Genomic DNA, 23,994 nt, shown 5'->3' on the forward strand with positions numbered 1-23,994 from the left:
GAAAAGAAAAGAAAAGAAAAGAAAAGAAACGAAACAGGAGTAAAGAACCACAAAGGTCTCTAAGGGAGGGGCTGACGAAAATCTCCCCCGGCTCCACCGGATGAAGGGCTCTCTAACCTGAACTCATGTGCAAACTGCCCTAACACGCTCTCTCGCACGCTCAGGCCAGGCCTCGCCTTGGGAACTCGAGTTTTAGCCTGTCGAGGCCAAGACCGAGTCTCACTCGAGGGCCTCCCTGTGCAGCAAGCGGCGCGACTCACTAGACCCCGTGGGTAGGGAGAAAAGCGCGCAGCTCGGGGCGGGCGGGGACCTTGAGAAAGATGAACTAGGGCGGTAGAAAAGCGATGAGGGGGCACCTAGCCTTCACCCCCGCCTGGGAGAACTCAAACCCGCTGGTATTTCAAAGCCTCGGCAGCGGCTCTCGGGGTCTTTTTAAAGAGGTGCGGCAGGAGAGCAGCAGCGCGGCCGCCCATTGGCTGGGAGGCGAGAGCGCGAGCGCGGCGGGCGACCGGGTGGCGCGGGCGCGGGCGCAGGCAGGAGCCCCGCCCCCGACCAGCCCCGCCCCCCGATCGGCCCCGGCCCCGCCCCCCGATCGGCCCCGGCCCCGCCCCCCGATCGGCCCCGGCCCCGCCCCCGCGCCCGCTCCGCCGCGCGCGCCCGCCCGCCTCCCGGCGCCACGCCCGCCGCAGGCCGAGGGCCAGTCACCCGCGGGCGGGCGTCCCGCAGCCCTCTCGCCGCCCCGCCCCGCCCGGCCCCGCCGCGGGACGGGTAACGGTTACCAAGCACTTTCTCAGCCGCGATTTCTGCTTAGTCATTGTCTTCCAGGAAACGGTCCCTCCAGTTGGGAGTCAACTCTCCGGCGGCGGCCGCAGGAGGAGCAGCCGCCGCCGCCGCCGCCGCCGCCAGCGCGTCCTTCCCGGGCCGCCGCTGCGCCGCCGTCCGGCCTCCTCGGCCCCGAGCGCGGGCTGAGGTCCCGCCGCGTGGGGCGGGCGGCCTCGCGCCCGGCTCTCCGGCCTCCTCCCTGCCCGCGGCCCCGGCGCCGCCCGGCCGCCCTCCCGCCCTCCCGCCCTCCGTCGGCCGCTGCCATGGGCACCGACCCCCGCGCGGCCGGGGCGCTGCTGGCGCGGGCCCGCACCCTGCACCTGCAGACGGGCAACCTGCTGAACTGGGGTCGCCTGCGGAAGAAGTGCCCGTCCACACACAGCGAGGAGGTGAGAGACGCGGGGCCCCCGGGCAGGCCGCGGCGCGGGGAGGGCGCCCGGGGAGGCGCGCCCCTGGGCAACGCGGGCGCGGGGGGCTCGCGTCCTAAAACAGTCGGCAGGTGCAACTTCACCCCGAGGGATGCCTCGGCCAGTGCTCCCGGCCGGCAGCCCGACTCGCTGGACCCCTCTTGGGGCCGGGGGAGGGGAGGGGGGTGCAGGGAGGACCCACCCCTCCGCCCCAGCTCTCGCCCCCTTCCACCCCCCACCCCCCACCGCGGCCAGGTGAACACAGTTTAGATTCGCTTTTCCAGGGTGCAGGTGAAGGTAGTAGCAATAATCCACTTAGCTCTGAGGCTGTTAACAGTAGTTTCTCTGTGGCTGTGAGGCACATGACTCAAGGCTCAAATTCGCCTTCGGAGTAAGGTATGTATTTTTCTGGCTGAAGATTAACCTGCCTCGGTTTATTTGGAGACTAATCACTAGCTTGGAGTGGCAGTGATGAATCTGGAATGATACATATTCGGCCCATAGCTGGTCATCCCTCAGTGGACAGTGTGCCCAGTTAGTTGCGGAGGCCTCAGGCGGCATGGGATGCTTTCGGTGTTGAAAAATAACAGTAAATGAAGACTCACCTTTCGTCGAGGAGCTGCGTGAGTTTGGGAAAGTTCCCTTCTCTGAGTCTTGTTCGGGCAACTTCGAAGCTGGATGGTGATAAGGTCCTCATCAACTCACTGGGAGGAATCAGAGATAAAACAGGAGAACGCTCACCTTGCAGGCATATATCTCCCTTTATATCAGGATTTTAAAGAAATCTTGATTGAAAGAAAAAAAAATATCCTGTGCCGTATTACGATATCAGCCGTACTGTATTCCTAGGCAGTTTTTGCTCTTTCTTTTTCTTTTTTCTTTTTTTTAAGATTTTATTTATTTATTCAAGAGACAGAGACACACACACACAGGCAGAGGGAGAAGCAGGCTCCATGCAGGGAGCCCGACATGGAACTCGATCCCAGGTCTCCTGGATCAGGCCCTGGGCTGAAGGCGGCGCTAAACCACTGGGCCACCCAGGCTGCCCAGTTTTTGCTCTTTCATGTAAGATGTTGGTGATGGGCTTTGCAGCAGCACTGGCATCCCTTTGAGTATGCTCTGGGTCTGTGCCCAGGCCTGGGGTGGGGAGTGAGCACCCACCAGATGAGAACTCTTTGGTTGTGACTTTAATAGGAGCCGAAATCTGTATCACATTCTGTGACCAGGCTCCATCCATCTCAGTATGTCTACCTTTTTTTGTTTAAACCACCCCACTTGGACTATTTTTCCCCCAAAGAAATATTTCTCAATTTATATTATATATATATTATATTTATATTATAAATATTTATATTATAAATATTTTCTCAATTCCTTCAGTTTCCTCCCAGAACTGCTGGTTCAATACACCATTTTCCATGTATATTTACAATATTTGGTGAAAGTTTTGCCGTCTGGTTTCACTACAACACACTCTAGTGACCTTCAAAGTTTCTTGACTGCAAACCCAGTGAGCAATTTTACCTTTTGCAATCTAGTTCATAGTCCATAAGGACGGAAAGTAGGATGAGTGATTGCCTTTGGCTGGGGATAAGAATAGGTAGTGACTGCTAGTGGGCACATGGTGATGTTCTAAAGTTGGATTGTGGTGATGGCTGCACAACTCTGTAAAACTGCACACACTCTCCAAAAATCATTGAATTGTGCACATAAAATAAGTGAATTTTGTGTCTGTACTTTACTAAAGCTGTTAATCTCTCAAAGATTTTATAAAGATACCAATCTTTAGTGTATACTGTGTATTCTGTTTCTATCCTATTTTAATTTTTAAAAACTATTTCTTAATATAATGAGTCACACTCCACAGTTTGAAAAACATTGTTCAAAGGACTAATTCTAGTTTTTTTTTTTTGGCAGGGGGTGCTGCATAAGAGGTACAAAATAAGCTAGAAAACATTTAAGGAAAACTTGAAGATACGGCAGCAAATCATAGGAAATTAGGACAGTTTAAGAGAGACAGGTTTTAATTCTGTGTTGAAAAAAAGAAACAACTTTGTAACAAATAGAGCTCCAAATTGGAATATGCTATTTGAAACAGTTAACCTCATAAAGAAACTAAGTAAATCACTCATTATTAAGAAAATTTAGGGATGCCTGGGTGGCTCAGCAGTTGAGCATATGCCTTTGGCTCAAGGCGTGATCCTGGGGTCCGGGATCAAGTCCTGCATCAGGCTCCCTGAGAAGAGCCTACTTTTCCAACTCTGCCTATGTCTCTGCCTCTCTCTGTCTCTCATGAATAAAAAAAAATCTTTAAAAAATAAAATTTACACATTGAGTAGAGAGTTAGATTAAGTTTCCTAAAAGGTCTCTTCTAGTTCTAATGTGTTTGTTTTTTAAATTCTATTATCTTTAAAATTTTTTTTCACTGGAATTTTATGAAATCAAATCTTTTTAAGTGAGCCATTATAGGACTGTTTTGCTCAGTTCTTTGTTGTAAGCTTATTTGGCCAGATGAATCATGTAGTATATTTAAAACTCTCATACAACTCCAGATCTAATGATGCACTACATTATGATGATACTTATCTTCAGTGATCCTATGCATATATGATAAGAATGAAGAGAGCAGAGAACCAAAAAAATACAAGTTTAATGTTCAATCAATATAGATAACATGTAAAAAGATTAGAAATCATTAGGTTTGTGATAATAGTCCATGAATTTCTCATTGTAACATTGTGATAATAGTTCATGAATTTCTCATTGTCTTGTGATTTGTCCTGACATTTTGCAGAATCCAAGATTAATTAAAGAAATGGTTTCAAGGGGATCCTTGGGTGGCTCAGTGGTTTAGCACCTGCCTTCGGCCCAGGGCTTGATCTTGGAGACTGGGATCAAATCCCACATCAGGCTCCCTGCATGGAGCCTGCTTCTCCCTCTGCCTGTGTCTCTGCCTCTCTCTATCTCCCTCTGTCTCTCATTAATAAATAAATAAAATCTTTAAAAAAAAAAAAAAAAGAAATGGTTTCAAGAAGGAAGTGAATACTCTGAAAATATACTTACCTTCCTGAATTGGGCTTTTCATCAGGAAAGCCTTAAGTATGCACATGAGCCATCCTTTCAGAGGAAAATATCTTAAAAATTCTCCCATGATTTGAACCAAAGAAAGTACTCCTGATAGAATTGTTAACTTCTAATCGTTCCTGCTGCCCCAACTTTTACTAATTTTGAAAAGAATATTGACTTGAAATTCTGTCCGGAATAATTATCAACTAATTTTTATTTAATATCTTAAATTTCGTTGTAAATATATTTTCCATGAAGATATAGACCTTGTAAATTGAGTTCATGTGGACTATTGAGGATAGCACATAAGTTTTTGTTGTGGATTGTGAAGCTTAACATAGATACTCTGAGCTCTTAAATTGATAAAGCAGTTGTCCCTTGTTATGTGTACTAAGATAAAAGCAATAAAATACTTGTGTCAGTTTTTATCATAAACAATCATAGATCACTAAGTTCAGAAGTTTAGCCTCTGTTATTGCAGTTTAGGGACTTGCTTCCAGTTACTCATTTATTTTTTCATTGATTGCCCACAGAATGCAAAGCACTGTGTCCTTGGATTTTTATAAGATGGTGATTTCAAATTGCTAGTGTTGCCCATTAGTGATCGTAAATCAGTTTGGTGAGCCATAGGACAGCATGTTTTTGTCTAATTAATAGAAGCCATCAGAGTACCTAGCATGTAGTGAACATATTGTTTTATAAGTTTTTTGTTCTGTCAAATGTATTTATAGTCCTTACTTTGTGAATGTATGTATGTCTTAACTTTGGAGCATATTAGACAAGTTTGAAATACACCAACATGAGGGATGAAAAATCCATTAACACTTTAATAGATATACAACATACTATAATGTTGATGTAAATAAATTTTGTTTATATAAGAAAACATTGAAGACCGGTTGGAGGTATACCTAAGTGGTAAGAAATGTCATATAGGCTGGCATTATGCAAGTTGACTTGTATAAGATATGACTATGGTAGTTTTCAGACCTTACATGTTGATTCCTTGGAATGCTTGTTAAATGCAACTTCTGCTGCCCTGAGAGTGAGTGAGCAGGTCTAGAATGGGGCTCAGGAACTGGAATTTTTAATGAACAGGACAAGTGAATGATGGAGTTTCTCTGGCTACGCTTGGAGAATCATTTGTTCATCTTTGAGGATTTTCTCATAGTGCTTAATACTAATTTTAGTCAGACTCCTTGGACTTGAACTCCTGTTCCTCTACTTATAAACTTGTTCTTGAAAATTTTCTTTTTGTTTCTTTGTGAATGCTTTTATGTCTCAAAGGCTTACTAAACTTTCATTGTTTACAAAAACACTTTAAAAATAGATTACTGTTTTACATTAACATATTAAGATAAAAACAGATCTAACCATGTCTTTGTTGAAGAAAAGAAAAACCCTGTAGAACTAAAATTTTGTTTTTTATGGCTTTTCCTATTGACATCTTTTTCCAACCTACCAAACTAATATATTCTTATTGTAGAAGTACAGAAAAGTGTATAGAGCTTGATTAACAGTTTCAAAATGCATTCCTTTTACAGCTTCGAGATTGCATCCAAAAGACCTTGAATGAGTGGAGTTCCCAAATCAGCCCTGATTTGGTCAGGGTGAGTAAAATGTGAATGAAGAAATCACGCAGGTCAAAAGCAAAGTGCAGTAAGCAGGAAATTAATTTTCCCAGTTTTGACAGGGAAGTCAAATAGGCAATTAGCATAAAACTCCTGTGGCTGATTTACTGAGATGGTTGACTGACCCAGTATGCTTAAGCATAAAACAGAAAATCCAGGATGTTACCAACTCTTCAACTAGACTAGATACCAGGATTCTCTCTGTTAAATTCCCACCACAGTTTCTTCACAGCATATTTTGTTCCAGTTTATATTTAGTCTAGTAAAGGAATAATTATTGAACAGTTTTGGTTGTTAGGTAGAGTAAATATGGTCACTAAAAATTTTTTAATGTCAGTTTCAAATGGAACACTGGGCATTTCATTAAATGTTAATAAAGGACTATTATAAATATTAATATACAGACCACCTGTCTGCAAACCATTCTTTGGAATCCAACTCAGCCAAAAGCTCATAAAAATTACATAGACTACTTTAAGACTACGGAAGAGGACATGTGCCAGAAACAGTTGTTGCTGTGGGCATTCTGCAAGTTTAAACTCTATAGCTGTTAGGCAGATGTTGATTAATGTCTTCTTTCAGTCTCTGTTTCTCTGAAATGACATTTGCCTCTATGCATGACTGATAAACACTTACTAAGCCCTTGTTATGTGCCAGGCATTGTAATATGCTCAAGAATTGTGGGAAATGCCTCATTGTTTACTTTGTTTTAATCTTGTGAGTTAATATATTTCTGATTTACATGTACTAACATTTTACCATTTTTCTTGTAAATTATTATAATATGTTAGAATTGCCTTTACCTTTTTATTGCACTCAGAAAAACTCTTGGTTTAAAATGTTTGTGATTAATAAGTTTTTAGGATGTCATTATGCAGAATGAGTAAATATTTGCTGTTTTTCATTGGTTTCATTTTTAACCAAAATTTGTGCTGTGTTGGTGGTTCGAACTCCTCGTGGCTCCTCGCGGCTGCTCCCATGCTCCCACCACTACCATTTGTTTAGGGTTTTTTGATCATGCATTCCTCGAGTACCTGATCAGAATGAGATACTTTTTCCCAGAAAATGGATACACATACACAGCATTTTATCTTTCTTTCAGGACTTTATAAACCTTATGCAGCCCATCCAGATGTTAGGTATCTGTTATGTTATGGTTCTCTGTTTCGTTGTTTTGTTTTGTTTTGTTTTGGTTCTCTTTCTAAAGGGTATTATGGACAGTAGAAAATATATAGCTTATCAAAAACATTAATTTTTTTTAAAAAACATTAATTTTGTATTTATTGTAAACATCATGTGTTTTTGTAGGAATTTCCAGATGTCTTGGAATGTACTGTATCTCATGCAGTAGAAAAGATCAACCCTGATGAAAGAGAAGAGATGAAAGTTTCTGGTAAAGTCAAGCCTTCAGAATTTATTTTGTTATACAGTGGAAGTGATAGTGAGGTTTTGTCAGGCAATGGAATAAGCCTTTCTTTGCTTCTGGTAATAAGTGACTCAGTCACTAAGTGTGAGCAATAGATTCTTTTTTAAGCATAATGTAAACTCCAAGAGGAAGTTATAGGAGGTCAGGTTTGGCACTTAAGTGGAGTCAGAAAAGGACTTCGCCTTGCCATTCTTCAGGAAGGTCTCACTAACTTATATGTCGGACTTCAGGAATATTAAGTTGGAGAAAATGGAAAGAATAAAGGGAAGGCTTAAGAGCTGTATCTATCCAAAGTGAGCATAGGCTCTCTTTTCCTGGTGGAACACTGTTGAGCAATGGCTGAAATCACCAGGAAGTGTAGACAGAAGTCTGGGCAACAAGTTGCATGAAAAGGAATTAAAATACATGTTGCACCCATTCAACAAATGTATCGAGTGCATATTTTCCAGAGACCATGCTAAGTTCAAGGAATGAAAAAAAAAAAAAAAAAAGACAGTTCTTGCCCTCAGCTTACAGTCAGCATAGCATAGTCATTAAAAGCTTGAATTTAGCTAGATCAAAATTGCTTGGTATGCAGATTACTGACTGGTATAATCTTGGGCTAACAAGTTATTTAATCTCTCTGAGCCCTATTTTTTCATCTATAAAATAGGGATGCATCTGTTTAATGGGCTTCTTCGTAAATTAGATGAAATAACCAAAAAAACACATAACAGTGCTTGGCAAAAAGTGAAGTGCTGGGATGCTTGGGTGGCTCAGTGGTTGCGCATCTGCCTTCGGCTCAGGGTGTAATCCCGGGATCCAGGATTGAGTTCTGCGTGGGGCTCCTTGCGAAGAGCCTGCTTGTCTCTCTGCCTATGTCTCTGCCTCTCTCTGTGTGTCCCTCTTGAATAAATAAATAAAATCTTTTTAAAATATAAAAAATGAAGGGCTAAGTAGCTATTATTTATTACCATTTGTGGTTGTGATTATTTTTTATTAGGGTGGACATGTAAGATGAGATAGGGCATTGTTTTTTGACTCAGTAACTACCATTTATTGAGCCTTGTTTTATACCAGGCACTGTACTTAGCACATTTGGGTTATATTACTTTATATTACTTACATGATTGTCAAAACAATTGTATAAGGTAGGTATACCTAGTCCCATTGCACAAGTGACATTAAACAACTTGAAAGTTGTCATATAACTAGCAAATGGTTAAACCAGGAATCCATCCAGGTATGCCTGACTCCAAAACCCATCTCTTTCTATTAATTTCACATTGCTATTTGTGTTGGAAAGGAAGTAAAAGCAATCTCTTCTCTGTGGTTGATTGTAATTTTTCATGGTTTAGACCTATCTTGGAGCTTTTTCAGGTTCTCCTCAGTTCCTAGAGGGCTTGAGATTTTTTTTTTAAAGATTTTATTAAAAAAAAAAAGATTTTATTTATTTATTCATGAGAGACACAGATTGAGAGAGAGGCAGAGACATAGGCAGAGGAAGAAACAGGCTCCCTGCAGGGAGCCCAATGCAGGACTCCCATCCCAGGACCCCTGGATCCCAACCTGAGCCAAAGGCAGATGCTCAACCACTGAGCCACCCAGGTGCCCCAGGGCTTGAGATTATTTATAGGTATCAAAATTCTCCCCATATGAAGAGCTTTCCTTTCTCTACATATCTAAAAATGCCTCCTCTTTCAGAGAAAGGAGACCATTTTAAATGGCACAAATTCATGGCCAGAGGGATAATGATAGGAGGAGTTTTCATGGAGTATAATTACGGGAGCTATGGGTGGATTAAAGTAGTGAAGATTAACTCTCACCTGGCAGGGGAGTGGCGATGACTTTTAAATAGGGAAGTAGCATAAGGAAATCAATGCTTTAGGAAGATTATCTAACAGTAAAAAGGAAAGGACAAATAAATATACAAGGTAAATTTGTTGTATTTGTTGAATACTGGGAAATTCACATAGAGTGATTTCATTAGCCCTCTTTTCTCTCCATTCCCTTTTCTGATTTTCTCTCCTACTACTCTATTGAATAAATTTAGATTTTAAACAATGAATTTACATGAAGTGAATCTTTACAAATAAATTTGAGTTTGAATCAAGTCAAAGCCTCAATCTTATGGAAAACTACTCAGTTTACCTGGTAACCAAAGAAATGCCAATTAATGCACTCCTGGACAGGTGTATATTACATCTACTAAATTAGCAAAAACATATAGTTTTTGATAGTGTCCTATATTGTTAGGAGAGCAATTCTTAATTTTTAGTTGGGTGGGAAACTGGTACAAATCTTTTATATAGAAGTAGGAAGTAAATAAGAACAAGATTCAGGGTGCCTGGGTGGCTAAGTCAGTTAAGCGTCTGATTTCAGCTCAGGTCATGATCTCAGGGTCCTGGGATCAAGCCCCATTTCTGGCCGTGCTCAGGGAGGAGTCTGCCTCTCCATCTTCCTCTGCCTCTCCTCCCACTCTTGTGCTCTTTCTCAAATAAATAAAATCTTAAAAAAGAACAAAATTCACAAAAAAGATCATACCCTTTGACTCATATACATATTTTTAACAATTTGTCCTTAGGAAATGCTTCAGCAGACAGTGGCGCAAAGTTACCAAGATGTTTATTTTAGCATTGTACGTGATAACAAAAAACTGGAACTAACGTAAATGTTCAAAAAGTAGGAAATCATTTGAGTTATAACGTATCAAAATTATAGAATAATATTCAGCCATTAAAAATGAATATCTAAAAGTATTCATTAAAATAGAGTATACAATAAAATAAAATAAAATAAAATAAAATAAATAAAATAGAGTATACAAGAGCAGCCCCGGTGGCTCAACGGTTTAGCGCCACCTTCAGCCCAGGGCGTGATCCTGGATACCCGGAATCGAGTCCCACCTCAGGCTCCCTGCATAGAGCCTGCTTCTCCCTGTGCCTCTGCCTCTCTCTCTCTGTCTCTCTGTCTCTCTCTCTCTGTCTCTCTGTCTTTCATGATTAAATAAATAAAATCTTTTTTTATTTTAAAGATTTATTTATTTATTTATTTAATTATAGAGAGACATGTAAAAGAGACAGATGTAAAAAAATATATTACATAAAGGCAAACTAAATAGAAGTGGAATAAATGTTACCTATCTTCATATGATCAAAAGCTGGAAGCTAATGTCTAAAACTTAAAATGATTATGTGTTAGAAAGATGGGATCATGGAGTTTTTTTCATTTTTTTCCCCCATTATAAGCAAGTTTAACCTAGCCTTTTATTGATTTTAGTTTATTGGAGAATGTATATAATATGTTCCATTAATATTTAATTCCTAAAAATGAATTACAAGCATTTTAAGTTTGTATATTTATGTGACCTGCCTTCTAACAATGGAAAATTAATATTTGTTTCTTTGACAAGTGCATATTTTTTGGCAACTAGCATATAATTTAAAAATTACAATGGAAATATTCTTTCATGTTTTAAAAATGAAAACTATAAAATTATGTGATTAGGAATAGAAAAATAATTCAGGATTCTCTGTCATCTTCGTATTGTTGGCAGTGTTCATACTGTGTAGTAGAATGTTTACCCTAATGTAGTAATCAATTTTATTTTCTTTTGTTACCCAGCAAAACTGTTCATTGTAGGATCAAACTCTTCATCATCAACAAGAAATGCAGTTGATATGGGTAAGCAAAAATTTAACTATGTTCATAATGAACTTTATTTTTTTTTTAAGATTTTATTTATTTATTCATGAGAGACATAGTGAGAGAGAGGCAGAGACACAGGCAGAGGGAGAAGCAGGCTCCATGCGGGGAGCCCGACGTGGGACTCGATCCTGTGTCTCTAGGATCACAGCACTGGCTGAAGGTGGCACTAAACCGCTGAGCCACCAGGGCTGCCCCCATAATGAACTTTAAATTAGTGTAGGTTTATTAGTTATATCTTGTGTTCAGGACCAGGTGAAAAAGAAGATGAGCTCGTCCCAATTTTACTTTCTAAAGTTCTAGCCTAATTTCTTAAGGCTTCCGTCAGATCATATTGACTTATGTAGGTATTTTGATACGTCAGAGAAATGCAAAAGATGTGACATAATTAATTGTTAACTATGCATTTGGAGATAAAATTCTCCTTAACTGTATTCTTAGCCCTTGTAGACTATCGGTGAAACACCATGACCACCACCACTGCAACAAAATAAGCATTTTCATCTTTGTTCAACACTTGGTTAGGTTATTGTGATATTACATTTATTCAACATTTTTTCTTTTCTTTCTTTTCTTTTTTTAAATATTTTATTTCTTATTCATGAGAGACACAGAGAGAGGCAGTGACATAGGCAAGGGGAGAAGCAGGCTCCCTGTAGAAAGCTTGATGCGAAACTCGATCCCTGGACCGAGGATCATGCCCTGAGCCAAAGGCAGACTCTTCAACCACTGAGCCACCCAGGTGTCCCAACATTTTTTCTTTTAAGACATTCTTCCAATATTATAGACGTTGAACACTGAAATAATTAGCTCATTAATATATCTGTGGAATGAACAATGATCACTTAAACTCTTTCAATTATTTTTACAGAAATTATCTACCTCTATAATATAAATTAGGACTATAAATTTAGTTTTTCAGAGTCTCAAGACTATTCTTGGCCATGACTACCAATTATAAAGCATGAGGTCAGAATTCTTGTGATCATCCATACAAGATACTGGTGGAACTGGAGAAGAGAATTTTATGAAGATAAAGAAGCTACCAAAAAATTCCTAGGGCCTAGGAAATAAGGAGGCCTTTTTCCCCAGAAGGACTATCATAGCTTGAGTCCCTAGGAAAGAGGCAGGTCAAACAAACTGACTTGTCCGCCACACAGACCAAGTAAATGAACAGGGGCTTAGACTTTTTAAGAGATGGAAATGTTCTAAATGATAGGTAAATTATGAAACTGAATGAAATAACCTATATTAGAAAACTAGTGAACTGTATGGACAGAATTTAGTGGGATACTTGAAGGATGTTGGAAATCTTCATTTTTAATATGTAACAAATACTTACCATATTTTGTTTTCCTTCACATCAGCCTGTTCAGTCCTTGGAGTTGCACAGCTGGATTCTGTGATCATTGCTTCACCTCCTATTGAAGATGGAGTTAATCTCTCCTTGGAGCATTTGCAGCCTTACTGGGAGGAATTAGAAAACTTAGTTCAGAGCAAAAAGATTGTTGCAATAGGTACCTCTGATCTAGACAAAACACAGTTGGAACAGCTGTATCAGTGGGCGCAGGTAAAGCACAGCTCAATCACAAGCACTCTGGGAGGAGCCTATCTTTTAGAGTCTTTGCTACGTATCATTTAGCATCATATGCAATAGTGGACACTTATGATGGGGTGGCTATTCCAAATATGGGAGTTTTGAGGCCAGCTTTATCTAAAGCATTGGACTTTTTTGTCTCAAATATATACCTAATTGAACTTAATATGAATCTCACTTAAAAGGAGTGACAAAAACACTAAAATGTGTACTGAAGCATTACAGTAAAGTGAATTTAGGCTATTTCCTCAGGTTTTACTTTGTGATAAAAATACTACATTTTTCTCTATGATTAGGTCATGGTTCTGATTTCTTAAGGAAATATCATATGTAACAAATATTTTGCTGTTATTTAAAGATATAAAAGACTTTTGGTTCATAGAATTTGATAAGGAATAGGTATCAAATTAATCACCACCACTCTCTGGCCTAATAGTATACAATATTATTAGGAAACTTGCTTACTAGTATTTTACCTTTACTTCCTGTATTTTTGTTTATTCTTTTTACTTGATCCCCAGCCTTCCCCTTTACAGAGCTTTCAGTTTCTTATGGACAGGAAGACTTTAGAGAAAGTATTGTCCCTTCTCCCTTTGATTTGGTGATAGCCAGAATGCAGCTAAGATTCTGCTGGAGAGACTTGGGTGATCTGGAATGTATCTGTAAATTAACCAGAGAAACTTTTAGAAATTATCTAATTCATTTTCAACATGTGTCTGATTTATAACCATATTTTATACTTTAACTGTTCTTATGTTTCTATTTGATCCTTTACCTTGAGGACCTATTCCCTCTTTAAGAGCTGGAACCATTGCACTTAGAACTGTGTTTCTGAGGCAAGTGTATTAGATTGCAAGTTGTAGCAGGACAATTTCTAAGGGTTGTAGCACTATATTGGCTTTTTTCCCCCTTTCCTAGAGCTTTCCTGTCGCCGTTACCACTGACATGAGTTAGAAAAAGCAGCATACATTAACAAATATGTTCATACAAAAATGTTTTATGAACTTTAAGCACTATGAAATGCAGTCTTTCATATTTTCTAAAATTGTGTTCTTTTACTGCTTTCTACTTTTCATAGTACTTAGTGGCAGTGTCCTGATTTTCACTTCTAGGTAAAACCAAATAGTAACCAAGTTAACTTGGCCTCCTGCTGTGTGATGCCTCCAGACTTGACTGCATTTGCTAAACAATTTGACATACAGCTGTTGACTCATAATGATCCAAAAGGTAAGACTTATATTTTCATTTGATTGATTGATCATGAGCTTTTTATCTTATAAGAAACTACTTGTTAAAATTTAATTTTTAATTTTATACAGTGATAAATGTTACCTGGAACTTTTCATAATAGTTTGAAATGTATATGACTTTAGTTTCACAAAACTTTATTTTGTCTATCAGTGAGAAAAAAATTGAAGGGATCATTTCCTGAACAGCCTGTTGAAGTTTATAAATATTAAACTACACAAAAAAGATCTTTTGAGATATTCTAAGTAGTATCATATAAAACCTTGTATAGTACAGCAAAAATTGTACCAGGGGCAGCCCCGGTGGCGCAGCGGTTTAGTGCTGCCTGCAGCCCAGGGCCTGATCCTGGAGACCTGGATCAAGTCCCACATCGGGCTCTCTGCATGGAGCCTGCTTCTACCTCTGCCTGTGCCTCTGACTCTCCTTCTCTCTCTGTGTCTCAATGAATAAATAAATAAAAAATCATTTAAAAAAAAATTGTACCAAACAGCCACTTATTTAAAGAGGGTAAATATCTGGAAAGAGAGGCAGGTAAAATTTATTTTGAAATTTGAGCATCTTAGGATAGGTAATTGATTAGGTATTTTATTAATCATTACTATCAAGATCTATGTCATCAATTAGAAACATTATTTGATTAATGAGAATGGCTTGTCCACCTTCTGTAGAATGATGTTTTATGAACATTTTATGGGATAAGTAGGAAAGCTGAGAAGAGAATGTTTTATACTTTATTTAGCAGTCTCCCCCATTCTCATTTTTTCAGTGAAAAAATGAAATGGTATTTTTAGTAGTTATAACTGTGAAATGTCTTGTGAAAGTTTTAAATCTCTATAACATTTTTATAGAAGTTCTAGTTTAATAAATACTAGAGGAGGTAAGTAAAAAACATGTAGCTTTTACTTCCATGTCTAAAAAGATGGCATTATATTGGTGGTTTGACACAGTTTATTTTTAGTGTGCTTATGGATAACCCCTTAAGCTGTTACATTACTTATTAGCAATCTGCCCCATTCTCATTTTTTCACTGTTTTGTAGGAAAAGGAGTTGTTTTAATAGTTATTGCTCCTCAAATGCTAGGCATCATGCTAAATGCCTTAGAAAGATGATCTGTAATCCTCACAACAGCTGAAACTAGGCATTTTATTGATGAGAAAATAGAGCCTTACAATTTAAGAAACTAGCCAAGGTCACTCAGCTGGCAAAGGGCAAAATTTAAACTTAGACTTGGTTCTGGTTAAACTGGGAGCCTTTCTCCCCAATACTGTACTATCGTTTTGATTTGAGATGTAAACATTGTAGTATTTCAATCTGAGAACCTTATTTCTTGTCAGTTTCCATTTAAATGATACCAGAGTAAGAGATAATGACTTTTGCTTCTCCCTACAGTAAGTACTTTGACAAGTGATTAGATTCATTAAAAAAAAAAAAAAAATCATTTTAGTGAAAATCTAACAAAGAATTTCTATGCTGATTTATTCGGAAACATAAACCATTTAAATTCTAACTTTCCATATGTTGGCAAGATACTATATCATTTATCTGTTTCAGGGCAGGGGGAGGATGTGCAGCTCTTCCAACAGTAATTATTATCAACAGCTGATGGATGAGCCTACACCCCGTTCTGGCCCCACTTAAAAAAAAAAAAACTCTTTCCCTTTCCCAGTAGGAAAGGAAATAGGATAAGACTAAGGTGTCTGGTATTTTATTTCCATGATACCTAAAGTTGGCATGTGGATATGTGCTAATGCATCATTGTTATGGCAAAATAAATTGCATATACATATGAGAAGAGAGATTTAATCCTTTTTTGGTATTTTTTGTTTTACTGACATAACTTGACATTTAAATGTCTTTCTAATTTTAATACTAAACCCTTTAATTAGAATTTATAGGTTGATCCTGCATTAGTGATTCTTCACTTTGATCTATAATGAAGCAATTCTTTTCTTAAAAGATTTATCATGTTTACTGATTCTAAAGAGCTCGCATAGTTAATTTAAAAGTATGTAGTTAAGTTGATGAATAGCATAGCTCTCTGTGTCACATTTTATTTTTTAAGCAATCAAGTTGTAAAACATTAAATCTACTTGTCATCCAAAGTAGCTTTGTTTTTAAGTCCCCTCTAAGTCCCCTGTTCTAAAGTCCCCAGTTCTAAAATTAACCTATTCTTCAGAAAGTGTTTATTTTCCATTATTCTTTGTCCTAGGATTTGTGGTAACAGTTTAACTACAACCAGGGTAAAATTGTGAAGTAGGAGATCCTGACTCAGAGCCTTCCCCTTTTTGTTTATTTTACCCTCCCCTCACTCCCATTAAATCTGATCTGCCTAATGCCTCATTCCCTCTAGGTCCTGTTCTCTGTAAGTCTGATAAATCCATGTTCATGTTACTTTCCCAAGGAGACATTTGCCTTCCATTTGTGAAACCTACCACTTAATGTCTGCATGAATTTGGGCAAGTGATCTACCTCTCTGCCTCATTTGCCCCCTGGAAAAGGAGAGAGTATTATCTGTCTTATAGGGTTAACATGTGGATTAAAGGAGTTAATACAAGTTAAGTACTCAGAAAAGTGCCTGGCACATGATAATAGCTAACATTTACTGAGAGTTTACTATTGATGTTACTCAAATATCACAGCAGTTCTTTTGGGTCAGGTGGGTCCTTTCGTGCTCCCACATCATACTGTATAGATCACTTAGTCCCTATTTGGTTGCTTCTGACCCTGATAGAATGTTTACAGATTGATTGAGTGATTCAGCAGATATTTGAGTACCTACTATATGTCAGGCATTGTTCAGTCCCTTATAGGGAGTCAGAGAAATTCTAACCCTCAAGGAATTTATGTTTTGTTGGGAAGAGATAGACAGTAAGGTAAATGTTAAATGTAATAAATGGTGGTATATGCTATGGAGAAAAGTTGACTGAGGGAGAAAAGAGTGCCCAGGTTAGGGGTTGTTTTATACAGAGTAGGGAGGCCTCTCTGCTAACGCGACATTAATCAGAGACCTACAAGAAGGGTGAGAGCCCTGTGAGAATCTGGAAGAAGAGTGTTCAAGGAAGAGGGAGCAACTCATTCAAAGGCCTCAAAAAGTGTGTGTGTGCTTGAGGATTTCAGGATACAGGTATGAGGCCATGGTGGCTGGAGGAGAGGCAGTGAAGAGGGGAATAGTACATCAGAGCAGGAGTAGAGGGTTTGGACATGAAAATGGAATTAGAAAATTATTTCATCAAAAAGATACAAATAAAAAGATAGGGACACCTGGGTGGCTCAGTGGTTGAGCGTCTGCCTTCAGCCCAGGGTGTGATCCCGGGGTCCTGGGATCGAGTCCCACATCAGGCTTGCTACATGGAGCCTGCTTCTCCCTCTGCTTGTGTCTCTCCCTCTGTGTGTGTGTGTGTGTGTGTGTGTGTGTTTGTATGTCTCATGAATAAAAAAATCTTTTTTTATTTATTTTTAAAGATTTTATTTATTTATTCATGAGAGAGGCAGAGACACAAAGGGAGAAGCAGGCTCCATGCAGGGAGCCCGATGTGGGACTCAATCCCGGATCTCCAGGATAACGCCCTAGGCTGAAGGGGCGCTAAACCGCTGAGCCACCCAGGCTGCTCTGAAATCTTTTAAAAAACAAAACAAAACAAAAAGATAACCATTGCCAGAGAGTTTTTAAATGATTGCTGGTACTTGTGAGGATATGGTAGGATTGACACTCTGTTATCAACTGCTAGTGGAAATATAAAATACAGCTGTTAAGGAAAGTAATTGGCAATATACTGTCTATCAGACCTTTAAAATGTACTTATACTTTGACTTTGTCATTCCGTAGCCAGGCATGCATTTTAAAGATGTTCAGCGCAGTATTATTTTTATTAGGAAATACCTAAATTTTTTTGGTCAACAATGAGGAAATGTATAAATGATGAGATCTATATAATATAGTATCTGGATAATTATTTAAAATGATACTTTCACAGAATATTTAATTACATGGGAAGATTCATAATATAAGTTGAAAAAATAAGTAAATTAGGCTGTAACTACAGCGTGATTTTTAGTTTTTGATATATGGAAAGATAGATACAGAAAAAATTTGGAAGGAAATACATGGCAATGGAAATGATCCATCTCTGCTTGATAGGATTATGGGTACATTTTTCTTCTTTGTATGTAACTTTTCTGTATTTTCACTGGCTGTACATTAGAATTGCCTGGAAATCTTCCCAAAAAGAACAAGAAACAAATATGCAGGTTCCACTCATCAGAGGTTATGAATTAAATAGGCTGGGGTACAGGGGTACTTTCTAAAGAACTGCCTGGATCTTTCTGATATTCTGGTTCAGATTCATAGCACACATCAAGGGAAAGCATATTTTATAATCAATTTTGAAGTGTTTCTTTTGTTGCTTTTAAATGTTTATCTACATGGTAAAGTGCTGTTATTTTCTAATTTAACACTGGATGTTTGTTTGTGTGTGTGTGTTTGTTTTAAGAACTGCTTTCTGAAGCCAGTTTCCAAGAAGCCCTTCAGGAAAGCATCCCTGACATTCAAGCACAGGAGTGGGTGCCCCTGTGGCTACTGAGATATTCGGTCATTGTTAAAAGTAGAGGAATTATCAAATCAAAAGGCTACATTTTGCAAGCTAAAAGAAGGGGTTCCTAACTACGACTTAGGATCATAACCTACTGACTTGTATTTTCCTTGAATATAAGATAAAATTGAGACGTGTAAAAATTAGTTACTGGCTGTAAATGGTGTCATGGAGGCAGATATTCTTCAGTTATATTTGACAATGTTATCTGCCAATTTTGAATACTTTTCTTGCCTCCATATCAGTTCACTCACATGAACCACTGTATTGTTTTCATTAAACTATTGTTTTCTAATTGAAATTGTCTATAAAGAAAGTACTTGCAATATATTTTTCCTTTATTTTTATGACTAATAGAAATCAAGAAAATTTGTTGTTAGATATATTTTGGGCCTAGGCATCAGGGTAATGTATATACATATTTTTTATTTCTAAAAATTAATGGCTTCTTATTCTATAGTATAAGCAATTTAATTACAATTGTTAAAACTGCAATACTGGAAGATATTTTTTCTGTTATTAATAAGATGATTATATCCCAGAGTAACTGGAGTAGCTGGGATCTATTAGTAGTCTAAGTAAAATTCATTTCTTCAATACATGAATGAAAACTTAAATTTAGCTGTCCTTGCTTGTAGTTTACCTATAATGATTTAATCCTGTATTCTTGTGCCATATTTTCCTTGCTATTATTTCCAAGACAAACCAAAGTAAATCTGAAAAAGGAGACTAGAATCTTTGAAATTATTGTTTGGGGGATTTATAAAAGCAACTATTATCATCTCCAGATTCTTTTTAATACTTGATCCATTCTTAATATTTTGCTATTCATTCAAGAATATTCAGTAAGTATTGAGTGTTTACCATGTGCTGAGCACTGTGGCTCTGGGGGAAAGGGGGTGTGCAGAGATTCAGAATCAGTTGAGTAAAATATGTAATATTTGCTCCTCACTAATAACTGACTTGGAGGGACAAATAGAAAGCGAGCAAAAAAAAATCTTTAATTCAGGGCCAACACTGTCTAGACAACTTGAGATATGGTCTTAACTGTTTAAAAGCAAAATGATATAATCAAAACTTTAGAGCTGGAAAAGGTTATGGATTATTTCTTATAATTCCTCATTAGTTTAAGAACCAGAAAAGAGAAAATAAATAAGCCATGGCCTTTGATATATACTGCAGGTCTCCTTAGTTCTATAAATTTGTATCTGTAACCCAAATGGTTTGAAAAGGTTTTAAATATGTCTTGTATGTCAATCAGTACTTTTAAACCATGTGTCTTAATACATGGTTTATAAAAAATAAACTAATATATAAAACTATTTTGCCCAAGTTTTTTCAACTTAGAGAAAAGAAAAGTGGTTCCATATTCAAATAAATACACTAGAGCCACCTCGGTGGTGCAGTCGGTTAAGTTATCCGACTCTTGGTTTTGGCTCAGGTCATGAGATCAAGCCCTGTGTAGGACTCTGACTCTTGGTGCCAGAATTGGCTTGGGATTCTCTTTCTCCCTCTCTACCACACCCCCACCCCTGCTGCCACTCACAGTCCGTGCACTCTCTCTCTCTCAAATAAATAAATATTTAAAAAAAAAAATATATATATATATATACACACACACACACCAGACTCTTCCTACCCTAAATAAGCTTTTGTAGTTTACTGGTCAGATAATTTGATCATTAGAATTGTAACAAATCAGCTGACTGACTTGCTAAAACTAGACCTAGAGCTTCCTAAAGCCTTATATAGCCTTTATATTAATTGTATACAATATTATTGAATGTATATAGTTAACTTTTTTATTTCAAAATGTGCAACATGTTTTCATACAACATAAGTCTTTAAACAAATGCTTATTTTAATTTAAGCCTTAACAGTTAATTGGTCAAACTATTTTAAGAGGGAACTTTAATATCACATTTGTTGCTTCTTAAAACCCTACACTTAAAAAATTCGATTGTTTGAAGGGTTATTTTGAAAGTGGGAAAATAAACTTATGTTGCTAATTGATCTAAACTTTAGAGGAGCTTTTTTTGTGTTCTTCCCACCTCCTGACAAAGAAGCAAGACTATAGATTCATTTTGTGAAGGGGATCATGTATGTATGGGACTTCAAAATGAGTTTTTTGTTTCATTTCTGTACCTTTAATTTCTGTTATTGAATAACCTTTTTTAAAAACTGATTTTTTTAAGGCTTTACAATTTTTCAAGCTGATGTTCACATCTTTTTTTTTGTGAACTATCAGAATATAGTGAATGCTTTTCAGATATTTAAGGACTTAATGTTTAAAAAGCCATAAAATAACAAACAGTATACTACCAAATAATTGTTTAAAGCTGAAAGCTAAGTTATCAACAGTGTATATAACAGGTATGTTTTCTGAGGTGAGGTGTATTCAGTGACTCAAGGCAGAAAGAACTTATTTTTTTTTTCAGTAAACATGAAAAGAAACTATAAGTTTATTATATTTCCAAAGTACACTGGAGCCTTACATTAACACAATATACCATAACTTAGAATTTGTTCTGTGATGAGTCTGTCTTGAATTCCCATCCAAGAAACTGTAGTCACCAGAAGGACCAAGGTGTCTTATAAAATATGTTCATATGATGTAAATTCTGAAGGCCACATTGTACCAGTACACTCGTAGAGTATCCATTTAGGAATGGCCTGTGCTAGATTGAATAACAAAAAGCTAATAATTTTTCTGTTCTCAAAGATCACTTAAACAGCCATGTGTGGAATGGAAAATAAAGTTACTCTATTTTGAGTGGATGGTCAGACTTTTCCCTACCAGAGCCGAGAAGTAACTGAAATAGGATCTCAATTTTCAATGATAAAGGTCTAAGGCTCATTTAAGTACATCTCATTTTTTAACGGATTTTCTTTGCAACTTTTCAACCTAGCATTTTCAATACTGGGGAATGTAAGTGATTGACAATTCATCTCTTTGCCAGTTGTACATTTACAGAAATTTGAAGTTGCTTTAATGGGAATTTAAACCATTGTTTTCATAATCAAATATACCACCTTCTGATTCTGAACATACTTTTTAAAGTTAACTTCATAATGTACCAGACCTTGTACCTGTCATTTTCCCATAAAGATGATGGGATATGTCAGCTTTATTTTTGAAAACTATGTAACATAACTTTCATTAATATTTTTTATAGTTTTCAGAATTAGAAATACTTAGGGGAAAATGTTTTTGTTAGATAATTCTACTTTTATGTGTCTTTAGTGATGTATTATAAAATACAGGCAAAATATAAAGCATAAAGCATTAATATTTATGTCTTTAATTTCACCTATACTATGAGTATTATGAATTATCTAATTAAAATAAAGTGTGTTGTATATTTTTTCATTGCGTTGTTTGAATAGCTGAAAGCATCCTAGAGTATTGATTTTGACCTATTTGAACTCAAATTCAGTATGATTTGAAAATATAATTTTTACAGATCCAAACCATAAAGCTATTCATGTATTCATTCAGATTCATTAAATGCCTACTATATGCCAGCCACTGTGTAAGATATTGGCAGATAGACACAAATAAAAAACCTCTGTCTTTAAGGAGCATATAGTAGTTGTGGGGGGTTAGAGAGATCTGTACATGAACAAGAGCAATAAAGTCTGCATCTGTTGGTGATGGAAGTGGGGCCAGGGAGTATGTACTGCTTGGAGGCTTCCCTGAAGAAATTAGCCTAGAGTAGGATGAAAGAAGGAGTGGGAATTCCAGCAGAGGCCTTTGTTTGCCTTGTTTGTAAATAAGCTTTTATTGAATGATGAACAACTTTTATGTAAACTTTAGAAATTCAGTGAAAAGTTTCTTAAAGAGCTTGCCCTTAACAGTTAGAAGGGAATGGCTTTTGTTGAGACAAGAGTGAGGTGGGAAAAGTAATATCTTATAAAAAAGAGGCTAAAATTTGACCAAATCTCCCAAATATATCAGAATATGGCTGTTATGTAGTTTCACTACCAGAAAAGCCAAACAAAACTTTAGTATGTATCTCTCGGCAATGAATAAACGTATAAAATGTCATACAAGATTTTTGTGTGTGTTGGTCCATTATTTTAGAAAGGTTCCTGTTTTGCAATATGCATTACTTTGATTCAGCTGTTTTCCTTCTTTCCTCAGTTTTCCTCATTGATTCTTGCATTCTATTCCATTTAAATTTGCTTTTTTCTTAAGGATGTCATCAGTAATTCTTTCACTGAAGGTTTTTGGGCAGTAAACCTAGAAGGTCCTACTTGTCTGAAATGTCTTCTCTATGTTCTCAATCCTAAATAATCATTTGACATTATAGAATTCTAAGTTTCCAAATACTTTCCCTGAGTTTAAAATTTCAGCTTACATTGTGTATATCGAATTAGAACAAAGCAGGAAAATTAAAACTGGCTGCAAAGCTTTTTGGTAACAATAACAAAAAAAATTTTTTTAAATTGATAATTGGATTTAATCAAAGTTTAAATCTTCTGTCCCTCAAAAGACACTGTTAAGGGGGGGATCCCTGGGTGGCTCAGCGGTTTAGCGCCTGCCTTTGGCCCAGGACGCGATCTTGGAGTCCCAGGATCAAGTCCCACATCAGGCTCCCTGCATGGAGCCTGCTTCTCCCTCTGCCTGTGTCTCTGCCTCTTTCTTCTCCTATGTCTATCATGAATAAGTAAATAAAATCTTAAAAAAAAAAAAAAAAAGACACTGTTAAGGAAGTGAAAATACAAGTCACATGGGGGAAAATATTTCCATTACATATTTCTGATGAAAAATAAGGAATCAAATTATTTTTAAATTGCACTTCAGGGATGCCTGGATGGCTTCACAGTTGAGCGTCTGCCTTTGGCTCAGGGCATGATCTGGGGTCCTGGGATTGAGTCCCACATCTGGCTCCCTGCATGGAGCCTGCTTTTCCCTCTGCCCATGTCTCTGCCCCTCTCTCTGTGTGTCTCTCATGAATAAATGATCTTAAAAAAATAATATGCACTTCAGAGGACACTGTCAAAGTGAAAAGACACCCCATAGAATGAGAGAAAATCTTTATAAATTGTGTCTATAATGGTCTTCTATCAAGGTTGTATAAAGAACTCTTAAAATTTCATAAGACAACCCAATAAAAAATAGAACAGATTTTTCACCAAAGATAACATGAATAGCCAATAAAACATTAAAAGATGCTTAGATCGTTATCAGGGAAATGCAATTTAAAACCACAAGGAAATATCACTAAAATGCAAAATATCTACAATTTTAAAACGCTGACAATACCGAGTGTTGACAAGGATGTGCAGCAAGCAGAACTCTCCTGTTGCTGGAGGGAATGTAAAATGATATGACTACTATGGATAATACTTTGGCATTTCTTACAAATTCAATGTACACTTACCATAAGGCCCAGCAGTTATTCTCCAAGGTATTTACGCAGGAGAAATAAAAACAGATGTCCAAAAAGGACATATATATGTGTTTATAGCAGTTTACTCATAATAGCTGAAAACTGAAAACCACCCAAATGCTATCAAC

At 37.6% G+C, this 23,994-nt stretch overlaps 1 protein-coding gene across 1 annotated transcript; it reads left to right on the forward strand.

Moving 5' to 3' along the window:
• The first annotated feature begins 872 nt into the window (after window positions 1-872).
• On the forward strand, window positions 873-22,525 carry GCLM (glutamate-cysteine ligase modifier subunit). Its single transcript, XM_038541301.1, has 7 exons — window positions 873-1,211; window positions 5,840-5,905; window positions 7,235-7,319; window positions 10,956-11,015; window positions 12,404-12,606; window positions 13,746-13,860; window positions 18,372-22,525. Exons 1-7 carry the CDS (start codon window positions 1,086-1,088, stop codon window positions 18,539-18,541), a joined length of 825 nt encoding a protein of 274 aa, XP_038397229.1. The 5' UTR covers window positions 873-1,085; the 3' UTR covers window positions 18,542-22,525.
• Window positions 22,526-23,994: the final 1,469 nt, after the last annotated feature.

The sequence above is a fragment of the Canis lupus genome, chromosome 6 (assembly GCF_011100685.1).
Source record: "Canis lupus familiaris isolate Mischka breed German Shepherd chromosome 6, alternate assembly UU_Cfam_GSD_1.0, whole genome shotgun sequence".
In the NCBI taxonomy this organism is placed as follows: domain Eukaryota; kingdom Metazoa; phylum Chordata; class Mammalia; order Carnivora; family Canidae; genus Canis; species Canis lupus.